At 42.5% G+C, this 13979-nt stretch overlaps 1 protein-coding gene across 9 annotated transcripts in view; it reads right to left on the reverse strand.

Annotated features, from left to right (window-relative positions):
• Nucleotides 1–2040: 2040 nt before the first annotated feature.
• PRR5L (proline rich 5 like) overlaps nt 2041–13979 on the reverse strand; it is a 77641-nt gene continuing 65702 nt past the window's right edge. For 8 of the 9 annotated variants that reach the window (XM_077929077.1, XM_077929073.1, XM_028727804.2 and 5 more), the window contains one exon: nt 2041–4555. In XM_077929077.1, coding sequence (XP_077785203.1) covers nt 4173–4555 — 383 coding nt within the window. In that variant the 3' untranslated portion in view covers nt 2041–4172. Of the gene's footprint in view, nt 4556–6448; nt 6917–13979 lie in introns of those variants that run through there. The other variant, XM_077929083.1, reaches the window with a different exon arrangement.

Consider the following 13979-nt stretch of genomic DNA (forward strand, 5'->3'; position numbering starts at 1 on the left):
CCTTGCAATGGGCTTGGTCTTCTGAGTCTCTGTTCAGAGGATCAAACAGTGTGATCATCTACTAAGAAGCTTGCATTGGCCCAGTTTTAGAGATGCCTTGAAGCAAATCTAGGGATGTTCTGGCCCAGCACACAGTGAAGATATCCCACAGGTAGTCTCTATTGTTAGCCAATTATGCAAGTGGTTTGCTGTTCTGGAAATTTCAACAACACCATCCCAAAGTGCAAAAAAAAGCAGGGTGGGGGTGATTGGCATGGCATACCATCCAACATTTCTCCAATGAAAATAGGGACATCCTAAGGAAAAGTGAGACATTCTAGGATCAAATCAGAAACTGGGATAGCTTCTGTAAACCCAGGACTGACCCTGGGAAATAGGGACACTGAGAGGGTCTGGTATGAACAGGCGTAAGATATTTTAATGCTGAACTGAGATGAGCAAGCTAATGAAATCTTCTATAACAATGTACCAGATGTCTCTGTGTTACAAAAACACAGACTAACAGTATCTTATATAAATTTAGAATTTGGATGCAAGCAACGAGTATAAAACAATGTGATTCCTTTTTCCCCCTTTCGCCCCCAAAGAAAACTCCATAAAATTTTCACAAGCCCTCTGTCTGTAAGATCAAGGTGATTCGTTTATTAGGGGTGTCCAAATCTGATTTCTCTTTCTTTATTCAGACCAGGGTGAATGAAAACCCAAAGGAGGGAGGCAGCAGCTCCTTTTCAAATGATGACTCCACATGCTTCCCCCTGCTGCGAGGCACCTGCTGCTAGCAATGACAGAGCATTATTAGGGAGGGATTTATGAGCTGTGCCCAGATTAAAAATTAATATAGAAACTGGCCTCATTCAATTTTGGGAGGCGGCATTTGTTTTCAAGAAAATAATTCATACTGCTCAGGAGGGAGAGAGGGGAATTTTCACTAAAAAGAACGGCATGCAGTGGGAGGCCCCCTTTATAGAAATCTCTTGGAGCTCCATGGCAGTGTCTTGAGAAAATACTGACCATGGATTAAGCTGAAGCCATAGGGGCTGCCACAAGTGGACAGGCAAGTGGGTGTCCTGGTTATTGCTACATGGGTCTAAAGGACAGTTGCAAATATGGTTGACAGTATTCCAGGTGTGATTCCAATGCACCTTCTGCTTGCTGTGTTGTTGCTGGGCACCTGTCTTGCTGGGAATGTCTCTAGGGGTGAAGTCAAACTGCTCTGTTAGCAGCACCAAAGTGACCTCCCCAGGGTTCAAGCCTGGGCAGTGCATATGGAGGTCCTGGGCTGCCCAGATGACAAGACCTTGCTGATGTGATGCTTTATAGCAGGCCAGTCTGTTTGTCTGGTCAGCCCAATACTGTCTACTGGTTGCAGCTCTCCAGAGGGAGTCTTTCCCATCGTCAACTACATACCTGATCTTTTAACTAGAGATGCTAGGGATTGAAGCTCAGTGTTCTCAGCATGCAAAACATGTGCCCTGCTACTGATCTGTGCCACATTTTCCTGGAAGGCAGCAAAGATTTTCGTTCTGGAAGAAGGTAGATGCAAGGTTTTAGCAGAGGAAAAACTGTGGCTATGTGTGGTCCCACAACAGATCCACTAATATGTTTGTAATTATACATTAGGCTTGCTCTTGGTAAACACAAAACTTGCTGAGAAGATGGTGCATGAAGTTTGGCTCTGCTAGACTATTGCTTAGTCAGCCTTTCAGCTGACTTCCTTCACTGCCATGTTTACTGTACTTTGAGGCTTAATAGACCCACAAGCACACACCCTTGATTGGGAGAATTGGTGGTTGGATGGAAGAAGAAAGAAATGAATGTCTGTGGGAACTATACCTATGAGCAACAGAGAAAGAATGTACACTTGTGTGCACACATGGAGATAGGAAGGCCAAGTGGATGTAATATAACGGGGATTTCAGCAAATTAAGGCAAGCAGAAGACAATGCAGTGGATAGGCATGAGAAAACACAGACATCTCTGCAGTAGGCTTCATTAAAGCTGTTTCTTGTGAATATGTAAAAATAAGGCAGGCAACAAAGATTCCAATTAAATAAAAGGATTTCTATTTGAGGACTCAACACCAGTTCCTACCACATTTCCAAACATTAACTTTTTCCTTCTTTGTGAGCTTCCATTAGATATTCAGAGTAAAGCTCTCTTACCAAGTTAATCCTTGCCATGGACTTGAGTGGTAACCATCACTGTGGCTTGGCACAATTCCACAGGGGCAAGCATACTTGGGAAATTATACATGCCTTTTAACATATACATTCAAATCAAAACCAGAAATGGACACATAGTGGAAGAATAAAGGAGAAATGTTATCCTTCATTCCAAATTAGTTACTTGGAACATTTTATAGAGTGAAGGCTGTAAGCCTATACACTTGCAGTTGAGAATCAGACTTTAAGACTAGGATTTACCTAGCTTTTGTTTATATCTCATTGGGAGCCCTTATTAGGGCCTGGCCACCCACAACCCCATTCATTTTATTAAGCTGACCCTTTTACAGCTTAAAAGTTAGTTCATCATTGTGGATCTCTGAAGCCAAATAATCCAAGAGGCATTGTCTCTTGTCTGCACCTATTGGTCTAATGTGACCATCCCTGGCCCTGCTCCTTAATTTTATCAAGACTGAATTTAATTCCTTGGGTTGCATTCTACTTCCATAAAGAGGTAACTGTTGCAGAACAACTTTCACACACGATTATGATGCTTGATTATTATTATTTTTAAGTAAAAATCTGGCTATTTCAGTTGCTAACAGGTTCTTGGAATCACCCTCATGGGGAGAAGGAGAACCTGAGGAACATCACCCCTACCCACCCCCATGATAACTTGGATTACCAAAGGTATTTGGTAACAGAACTGTGTTGTGACTGAAGCATCAGGTTTCTAGAAACTGGAACCCTGGACTCCAGAAAGACACCACTACACAGCTTCCAGAAAGCAAGTCTGTCCTAGTACTGAGCTTTGTGTCAGATGTATGAACATAAGTATAGAAGGCATTACACATTCTCCATACCAGTCAACAAATGACCCTGTTTTACAAGAGGAGGAGTGTTGCCCCCAAATGAGGTTAGATCCCCATCAGCCTAAAGTTTCCCATATGTAATGGAATCCCATTGATTAGTAAGAAAGCTGGGTTTCTTTCATTCTTGGTGTTCATGGAAACAATGGGAAGGGTGGACAGTTCTCAGTTCTACATGTTAATACATGCATAGCACCATTGCCACTCCATAGTGGTCCCACTTAAAGTAACCAACATAACTAAATTACCGTAGATTCATTAATTTCAGCGGGTCTCCTCTGAGTAAAACTTAGTTAAATACCACCCACAAGTTCCTTAGCATGAGATCCTTTAAAACGGCCTCTTCTCCAATTGTGTCTCCTGGAATCTAAAAATTTAGAGAGTCTTTCCCAGCCTAGTTCCTTCCAGATGTCACTGGACTCCAACTCCCATCACCAGACCATTGACTATGCTGGCTGGAGCTGATGGGAATTGGAGTCCAACAACTGGAAGGAATTAGACTGTGGAAGTTGAGCTTAGATTTTTCTTTGGAATATACTTAAGGGATCCCTGAGAAGAGCAATGCTGAAAAGAAAACCTAAAAATCCTCAACATTCAGAAATGGCTTGTGCAACCTGGTCACCAGCTTTTGCTGCAGAATGAGGCAATGTTCGTTCAGTATATTATAGAGTTCTAACTCTGGAAATTGGGTGCAGTTTCACCCATCCTGATGGTTCAAGACTTGAACCAGCATGCTTCATAGCTGGCCTCCTGCATGTGCCATAGAGTGCCGCTAGGGGAAAGTGTGTGCCTAATATTATTGATCATTCTCCCCTGATTTCATAGGACACCACACATAAGATGCGACAAAAGAGTGAAAGACCAACTCAGGAGGAAAAAAGGTCTGAAAAATCCAGAGAAAAGGGAAGGGATGTTGGAATGCTTGAATGTAGCAGCTTTGTACCTTGAAAACAATATATATAAGCCACATAAAATTAGAACCTGGCCTGGAAAATATTATTTCCAAAAAGTCTTCTAATATTAAGATAGGACATGGCATGTTGATCTCAGTTCTGGAGTTTGACTCCTCCACTGTTCTCAGCAAATGACAAAACAATGTTTTGCCTAACACACTTGGTCCTTCGTCCCTCCAAATGGCATTTCAGCAGACAGATGTGCAGTTCAGTTCTGTGGGTTCTTTCATGGATGCTGTCCCCAGCCCTTCCGGTCCATCTACTATCGTGGGCTCACTGGAACATTGCCTGTGGTTTAAGCTGGGCTGCAGGAGGAGGCATGTGTCGCCACTGTCTGGTTCCTCCACCACCATCCCAGAGTGCATAATGGAAGCCATGGCCAACAGCTGGATATCAGAGTGAGCGTTGGCAACAGTGTGGCGACGGATGTTCCCACACTTCTCCAGATATGCCTCGCCCTCCTGCTCAGTCAGAGGCGTCAAGGCAGTCTCGCTGACTTGTCGGTCTGCCACAGCGTGAGAAGAGAAGCTCAGCCCATTGGGTTTGGCACGAGGTCTATGATACCTTCTCTCTGGAAAATAAGAAGGAAGGCATGCAGATTAATTGTGGACTGCATACAAATCCAAGAGCAACCGACAGTGCAATTTTTCAGAAAACTTCCCTAGTTTTCTTCCAATGTGGGCCGTGACATATCTTTGACAAAGGAATGTAAGAAAGTGCATCATTCTGCCTAGGCAGGAATAGTCATGTATGGACATGTGAATGTATATATACACCAAGAGAGAGAATAAAAAAAACTATTTAATCCTTCCTTCAATATTGTTATCCAGCAGAGGAATGGGGAAGGGATTATGATTGTTGTTGTTTTATGTACATATATAATTATTTCTCCAGCATTGGTAATTTGTTTACAAACATTTGCATCAAGTGACTCCAGAGGTTGTATTTATTTGCATAACATTAGTTTCTAATCTTTCACCAAATTAATTGGGTTGAATTTCGCAACAGGGAAGCAGGGTTTTTTTTTTTATTCCTGTATTTTCTAACCATGCAATCCTATCTTTGCATTTACAAGAATCTGAAAAATGACAGCCTTCATCTGCACTGCTGTTTGTGCCTTGGGTTCAGGATCACATCCACACACCCACCCATATGCAGCATCCCTGTTTTCAGACATTCATACCAAATGTGCAAATGTCAGGAATGGAGATAGAAAGCATGGTCCCAGTTCCCCCTACGTGTGGCGAATAAGGACCATGATCTGTGAATAAGGAGCACGGCAGTAAAAGTAGCTTATTTCATTGGGACTCCAATTCTCTTCTAGTTGTAGGCCTGCCTTCCCTGTCAACAACAAAACTGCTATTCCAAGAGCCCCAGTGTTGTATTCAACTTTGAGTCAAAGTAGACTTACTGAAATTGATAGATCTAAGTTAGCTGTGACCACTAATTTCAATGGATTAACATTAGTTGACTGCAACCCTATAAGGACTGCTTCTTTACCCACCTGCTATGAAATGCTGCCATGAAATGGAGGGGAAGGGAGATTAATAACAAGGTACAGATAACGGTGATCAGCCAAATGATTCACGAAAGCATGGTAAGATGCTTGTGAGATGGGCTAGAAGGATGAAAGTGTCCTCTTGGAAGGAATCCAGTCTGAGACCTTATGTGCAAGATGTCTTTTTTGTTTATCCACTGGCCTACTAGGGGATGACCGATAGTTGGCTGGTCACACTACACAGGTGAGCACTGCCAACAATCACAACCGAAAGGTGTCAGCTAGGGAGAAACTGAGGGCTGCAGCCAACACTCCTCCCTTTATTCCCCAAAACTGTTCCATAGAGTTAGGGAAACCCTCATAACAGATTAGGGGGCACACAAGGAGAGGAAGTCCATTACAACACACACACACACACACACACACACACACACACACACACACTTAGAGAAGAGGTATCTGGTTAAGGCTTTGTTTGTATATCTCTTGAAATGTTACGCCAACCCTTGGGTGTATTAGAGTGATATATTGCACAATGTTTTTAAAGCCACATAATCCACCTTCGCTTTGAATGTTAACACTGCAAAATAAGCAAACAGCCTCTAAGCTTAAAACGACCAGCATTAGTAGCCCTAGGGATTTACATAAAGCTAGTATAAATTTACTCAATTCAGTAATCTTCATTGCATCAACTTCATGCGTATGGCTAAGTTATCTAATGAAGCCTCGAGGGACTAAGTCCTCTCGGGACCAGGTCAAGCATTTGCTCTCTCCTCCGCTCCCTTGCCAGATTCAATCTGCAGAAGATGGCAAAAGTTGCCATAAAGCTAAGATGGAAAACACTGGTTTTTTGGATGCCAGCATTTTTAATGCTGGAATTTGCAATGCTTATAAAAGAACATTATTATTGTTGTTGTTGTTGTTGTTGTTGTTGTTGTTGTTGTTGTTGATTATAATGGCAAGAGGTTGAATCCGGAGCTGCCATACTACAAAGAGAGGAGCCTTTTATTTTTGCTGATTTCCCCTTCATCTCCCCACAACTGTTCCAGAGCAGATCTTCAGGGGGTACAGGGAGAAAAGGGGAATCAGCAAAAGAAAGAAAGAAAGAAAGAAAGAAAGAAAGAAAGAAAGAAAGAAAGAAAGAAAGAAAGAAAGAAAGAAAGAAAGAAAGAAAGTCACCTCTTCCCTTCTTCCTTCAGTGTTCTATAAGCAGAGTAACACTGACAGGAACTCTGGCTCCAAGCCAAAATAATTATTGCAAAATTTTATTACTGCAATAAGTTGCAATAAATAGTTGAAGAATATAAAGCTCTTTATATTAAAGTCTTCTGGCACATTCCCAGCAAGCATGAATGGGAGGCAATCAGCACACAGAGAGAAAATCACAGCCAACTATTCTTCATGCTGTGCCACAGACACTTCAGAAATTGTTCTCTGGAGAAAAACAAAAGTGAACTTGATTTGTACAAGACACCACATTTTAAGGACAGGCAGACCTGGAGTTTGAGGACTTCAGATAGTATCCTTAAATGATAAAATTATCATGGATCTTTAATATTTTTGTTCAATGTTATTTGTACCAAAATTAAGCTTTCTGAAGCTCAGTTCAATTCCAATATGCCATTATTCTCTCAACTATCACCCTAATTTCAAATATAAAAGGTTGTTAAAGAGTATTGAATAAACTAGCCTGCATTCCCCTTCCACCACCACCCCCCAAAAAATCTTCCAAATTACCATCTCTAAATTTTGATAGCAAGTATTTGATTGACAACAATAAACATGGTTTATGAAGCTAAAAACAAGGATTGGGACCAAGTACTCCTCCCTCATCTGTCCCCTTGCATGCTGCCTTCACTTGTCTGTTGCATCCAAACTGGGAAACTCTACCTTAATGTCAGTTAAACCAATAAGCCAGGATCAGAGCCTGACTTATTCTCTTTTATCAGCAGCAACTGAACCACAATATATGCCTTGGTGTTACTTCCTAGCTTCATAAACCATAGCTGAAAAAAATGGGGAAGTTTGTCCCAGCCAGACCAGTATCTGCATGGCAAAGTGCACCTACGCATTTAGTAATATCCATACTAACTTAATGCACATGGGAAACATTTCCTTCAATCCATTTCCTGGTGGTTATTTGAAAAATTGAAATTAAAGTTTAGTTTCTGAAATTTGAACATGAAAACATGTCAAATTAGGACTTCAAAGTCTGAATTGTACTATTTAAAGAGAGGTCAGATTTCCTAAAAATACCATTTCAACTTGTAGCGCTAAGAACACAAATAAGAAGAGTCTTGCTGCATCCAACCAAAACACCTTTCTAGTCCAGCATCCTTTCTGCCAACCTAGTTGCTCAGATGCCTATGGGAAGACCACAAGCAGGGCATGAGCATAATAGCACTCTCCCACTAGTATCCCCAAGAACTGGTATTCAGAGGCATACTACTCACCTGGCAGGCTGCAGGACAGGGGGGAAAGAAAGGTGTGCAGGGCCACTCAGTCAACACAGCTGAGAGAGCAGCAAGTTTTGACACCTGCTCTGTTGGAGCCCTTCCACTGCAGCTGGTCATTAGGAAAATTTGTAACTAAGATCTTCACCTACCTACCTCCCAATCCGTTTTCCTTTTGTGTTGTGTCTTTTTCATAGATTATAAGCCTGAGAATATGGGCTGGCCTTTTGAGCGATCTGAGACTTTGTTGGCTGACGATGGGAGAGACTTCATCAGGCAAGGCCTCCTTCCACCTGCCTTGCTCCACCCTCTAGTCTCTGCTTCTCAATTTGTATTGTATTATTTTATGTACTGTGGCTTGCCATTGTTTTATTGATTATAGTTTAGAAATTATTTATTATAACTGTTGAGTGGATTTCGGCTTAACTTTTATATGTTGATATTATTATTTTATACAATTCTAATGATTGTTGAATGTTACTTTTTTGATGTAGGTTGCTTATTTTATAGCTTTGTTTTATTACCACATTTTTGTATTGCATTAGATTGTTATAAGATGTACATTTTTTGTTTCTTCAGCTTGTAAACCGCCTTGAGTATTGTAAGATAGAAATACGGTATACAAATTAAAAATGATGATGATGATGATGAATTAAAAATATTTAAATAAAGTATTGTCTCCCGTACTGGAGGTAATATAGCCATGAAGGGTGTATTCTTCATGCAGTCATTACCTTTTATTCCCCATGAATTTGTCTAAATTATCTTAAGTAAGTGCTCTCATGGTTGTGCAATGTTTTCTTTCCCTGTAACCAATGACTACCTGTGCAAAACATTACATCAGCTGGGTTTTGCACTAAAATAGACTCCCAGCCACAGTTCTTTCCAGCAAAATTCTTATTGATTCTTTTCATTGTTAACGTAATGTGTTTCACATACACAGTTTGATGAAGTAATAAGCTGCACGAAGATCAACACAGATTACATGGCACAGTATCTAATAGTAATGTGGCAGAAGAATGCATAGCTTTTGAATAGGACTACTCACATGTTTAGGTAGGGCAAAACCCAGCATGCCTTGCTCAGACTTTCACCCATGTCGTAGGCCTCATTCTCCTTCCTCTCAACTGCAGCACCCCTAAATCTGCTGAGGATGGTCCCCCAACCACCAAAAGTAGATACTGGAGTTACATGGGAGGAGAGGAAGGGGAAGTCCTGCTGTGCAAGCAGAAGTCCTTTCCACTCATGCATGGACACCATTGGATTGAAGCCTAAGTCTTTCAGGGAACTCATGAACAAGTTGTTCCCCTATCATCTCTTAACTTTATTACATACAACTTTTAATATACAGGCGGCCAAGCTTGTTACTTTTAACCCTCCCTGGCTCCTTCCCTGTGGAACGCCATCCCTTCAGATGTCAAGGAGATCAATAACTACATATCTTTTGGAATACATCTGAAGGCAGCCCTGTATTGGGAAGTTTTTAATGTTTGATGTTTTCCTATGTTTTATATATGCTGTTAGCTGCCCAGAGTGGCTAGGGAAACTCAGCCAGATGGGCGGGGTATAAATAATAAAGTTGTTGTTAACCCTTAAAAGCTCTAACACAGCTCCTGGGTGTCTCATGGGAGGGTCATTTGAAAGGCAGTACCTCATCTTTGAAATTCTCTACCTACACACTGATGAAGTCTCTTCATTAAATGGACTCTCCTTCCTTGGCGGTTTTTAAGCAGAGGTTGGGTGGCCATCTGCCACGGATGTTTTAGTTGAGATTCCTGCATTGCAGGGGGTTCAACTTGATGACCCTCTGGACCCCTTCCAACTCTACTATTCTATGATTTTATGAAATGATATTTAACAGCTGGAATAAAGCTATCCTATTTTAACAAGACTATGAAATTACTGTTCAGTCCTTTTTACCGTTTTACAGCGCAATCCTAACTAAAACTATTCAGAAGTAAGTCCTACTAAATTCAATGGGGCTTACTCCCTGATAAGTGCGGCTAGGATCGCAGCCTTAGTACGGAATTCAACATCCCACTGTGGTGAATGTCCCATCCGTGCGACTTGAAATGCAGCAAGGGGATGTGAACTTGCTGAGTTTTAAGCTGCTACTGTGTACACAGCCTTCACTTTCTCAGTGCTTCCAACTGTATTTCCCACTGGGCGGAGGACAGAAAGCAGAGAGACTCCAGCCTCCCTCCCTGTTCTGGGCTGGCAGCAGGAGAAAAGGCAGGTGTTAAGTACTGGCCAGAGCTGTGACTACTGGATAAGGGGATTCGGGAGCTCATGGCAGAGCATGGGGGTGGTAGCAACTACTGTATTTTTCTGTCTATAAGACACCCCCATGTATAAGATGCCCCCTATTTTGGGGGACTCAGATTTAAGAAAATGTGGGGAGATGTATCCATGTATAAGACACCCCCTAATTTTTGACATTATTTTTAAGGGAAAAGACCTAGTCTTATACACTGAAAAATACGGTACTTTGAGTTTTTTCCCTGCTGTCATTTGTAATTGCTGGTCCCAATTCAAACTGAACCTGGCAGAACTTGGCCTTTTCTCCATGAAGGGTTATGAAGTGAGACACTAGCAATACTTTGCTTTCCAGCATCAATAACTGATGCTGTGGAATCATAAGAAGTCTACTGCACTTTGGCTTTGCACACACACACAAAAAGGTTAGAGCATTCACTCCCACGCAGAGGCTCTCCCGCTGGTACAGTAAAAGCTGCGCACAGCGAGGCTGATAGCCGCATTGTCTGGAATGCAGTCTATCTTTCTGAGCAGCAAAGGGAAGATATTCCTCCAGTTGTCACTGTGTCGTGCATCTCTTTCCCCTCCCAGCCTTTCAGCTGGAAATGAATATCTGCTTCATTGTCCGCACTAAGAAATCGTTCTAGGGTGCCACTGGAGCAGCAGATTTCTGCATTGCATCATGGCAAAGGCCGCATTTCAGCAATTACTTATCACCAGCTGAAATAATGGGGCAGAGGGCCGGGGTGGAAACATGACGGCAAAAAGCAACTGCCTGGAGATATGAGCAAAGTACGCCTCTGCCATGCTAAACTAGCAACCTGCCCTGCTGATGCCAAAGCATGAATGTATTCCTAGCAAGTGGATTGGAGCCAAGAGAGCTGCCAGAATTCAACACACACACACACACACACACACACACACAGACAGACACACACACACACTGGGACATAACTAGTCCAGGGAATGCCCTACTGATGGTAAAAAAATTCAAAATCAGTGAGGCACAGATGGGGAACCTGTAGCCTTCCAGATGTTGCTGTACAGGAACAAAGGAAGCTGCCTGGTACTGAATCAGACCATTGGGACCATCTACACAGACTGACAGTGCCCCTCCAAGATTTCAGATCTGTATCTCTCCCAGCTTTAGCTGGAGATACCATTGATTGAACCTGGAACAGCAGGTGCTCCACCACTGAGCTTCAACTCCCATCGTGTCTGACCATTGGCCATGCTGGCTGGGGCTGCTGGATACTGGAGGGCAACAACATCTGGAGGGCACCAGAGGTTCCCCACCATTGCTATGGAGTGTTGAACAACTGGGAAAGACAGGTCCCCCCCCCCCTGCAATACAGTAGAAGCATAATAAAAAATTCCTTCCAGTCGCACCTTAGAGACCAACTAAGTTTGTTATTGGTATGAGCTTTCGTGTGCATGCACACTTCTTCAGATACACTGAAACAAAAGTCACCAGACCCTTATATATAGTGAGAGGGTGGGGAGGGGTATTACTCAGAAGGGTGGTGGGAATGGGTGATTGGCTGATAGCTGTGGTAAACCTGCTGACGACTGTTAATGACAGTAGAAGCATGTTATGTCTCATGAAAGCAGGCGAAAGCAAAGGAGATTTTTTTATTCCAAAGCAGCCATGTGGGTATGTTTGGTATGTACTTCTGATCCAGACTGGGAGCCCATGCTGGTTTTTCTTAGAAATCCTCTCCCCATTGCACTTTCTCTTCAAAGGTACAGTTTGTTATAATCACCTTCAGGAACAAATAGCAACTATGAAGGGAAGGAGGAGTGATTTTCAACAGACGCAGACCTGGGCCTAGATCGCATCCCTGCACAGCAGTTTCTCCTTCAAAATAAAAGTCGTCCTGAGCACACTTTTCTAAAATGGTGAATAATCTAATGCACAGTTTGACTCTTAGCACTACAGAGCATTTGGACCCTCTGCAGACTAGCTCATGGAATCAAGCAATTTGTTGCTGTGGAACTTGTTGCAGTTGCTATTTATTAATTGCCTTCCACATAGATACCTCAAGGTAATGTAAAAAGAAAACAAAAAAACAAAATGAAATGAATTGAAAACAGTTAAACACACAAAATACCAACAGAATTTGTCGTGGGTGATTTAGCTGAGATTCCTGCACTGCAGGAATTCTATGACTGTGAATTTTAAGAAACAAAAAAACAGTATGTACACCCATGGCAGAAACCTATTTATCCAGCTGGCGAAGCTTGTCTGAACAAAAATGTATTCAGTTGCTTCTAGAAATTGCAGATAGTTTCTTGACAGGAATGGCTGCTTCAAAGAACACGGGCGGCCACACTGATAGCCCAGCTCAGTTACTATGAGGCAGACTTCCAATATCTTTGGAAACTTACAGGAGAAGCTTTCTTGCAGTCCACAGTGACCTAGGACTCAGCTACATTAAGAAACAGTGATTTGAACATGCTAGAAACACACGTTTCCTGCACCAGAGAGCAGGAAATTTTAAAACACGATTTTCCATACAGATTTTTTTTTCTTTTGTTATAATGATCTAATTTCTGACTTATTTACAGGGTTCTTCCCCTCCTGTGTCTAGATCCACACTTAATCTCTCTAGTACGCTGGTCCTGATCTATATAAGGCCTTATATGTTAATACTAAAACGTTGAACTTGGCCTAGCAAGGTACTATATGCTGGTGGCAGTTTGGCCTCACAAACATCCTAGCCTTCACATTATGCACAAGTTGCAGCCTCCAGACAAGCCTCAAGGTTAGCATCACATAGAATGTGTTGCAGTAATACATCCTTAAAGTTACCCATGCATGGACCACTGTGGTAAAGCCAAAATACAGGAAGCTTATGAAAAAACATGGTTGGAGAAACTCTATGGACTTTGATGGAGAAGCTTCCAGCTTACAAAACTCAGGTCTCTCCATGCTGTTCAAGTTTTCTAGGCCAAAGCTCATTTAAATTTCTGGATTCGTCTTTTTCAAATCAGATGAGATGACGAGGCATCCGAATAGATGCTTTCTGCTAGCCAGCATATGATTCCACTTTTCAAAATTAGATTTTGCAATGGTTTCCTCCTGTATCTCATTTTTGGGCGGTCTCAACTCATTGCCTCCAACAGTGCCTTCCAACTTAGAGCAACAGCGATAAAAAGCAGCTGAAAGTGTATCTTGAAGGTGATGCATTCCAAAATCCAATAATGGCGAAATGGAAGCAACTGAGCGAGCAAAAAAGCAAAACACTGCAGGCTTTGTTCCACAGCCCTGTACTAGTACGACAAGCCACTCATAATCTTCTTCTGCTACGGCCAGACAACTCAGCAAATTGCTGCAGGCTGACTAAAGCAACAAGGAGAGAGAGATCAACAGGTTCAGCTAAGCAGATAAGGGATGCGACTAAAAATAGAAAGCAGGGTAGAACTTGGAACCACAGTTTTGGCAGATGGGAGAATTAGCATGGAGTCATGCTAAGACCAGTAACTTCCTGTTTGGCTAGTGCCAGAATTAGTACACTAACTTTATCTGAGTTAGTTGCTTATGCTATTGCATAGGACTAATGTCACCTGAGGGACGCAGGTGGCGCTGTGGGTAAAAGCCTCAGCGCCTAGGGCTTGCCGATCGAAAGGTCGGCAGTTCGAATCCCCGCGGCGGGGTGCGCTCCCGTTGCTCGGTCGCAGCGCCTGCCAACCTAGCAGTTTGAAAGCACCCCCGGGTGCAAGTAGATAAATAGGGACCGCTTACTAGCGGGAAGGTAAACGGCGTTTCCGTGTGCGGCTCTGGCTCG

The sequence above is a fragment of the Podarcis muralis genome, chromosome 1 (genome assembly GCF_964188315.1).
Source record: "Podarcis muralis chromosome 1, rPodMur119.hap1.1, whole genome shotgun sequence".
Taxonomy (NCBI): domain Eukaryota; kingdom Metazoa; phylum Chordata; class Lepidosauria; order Squamata; family Lacertidae; genus Podarcis; species Podarcis muralis.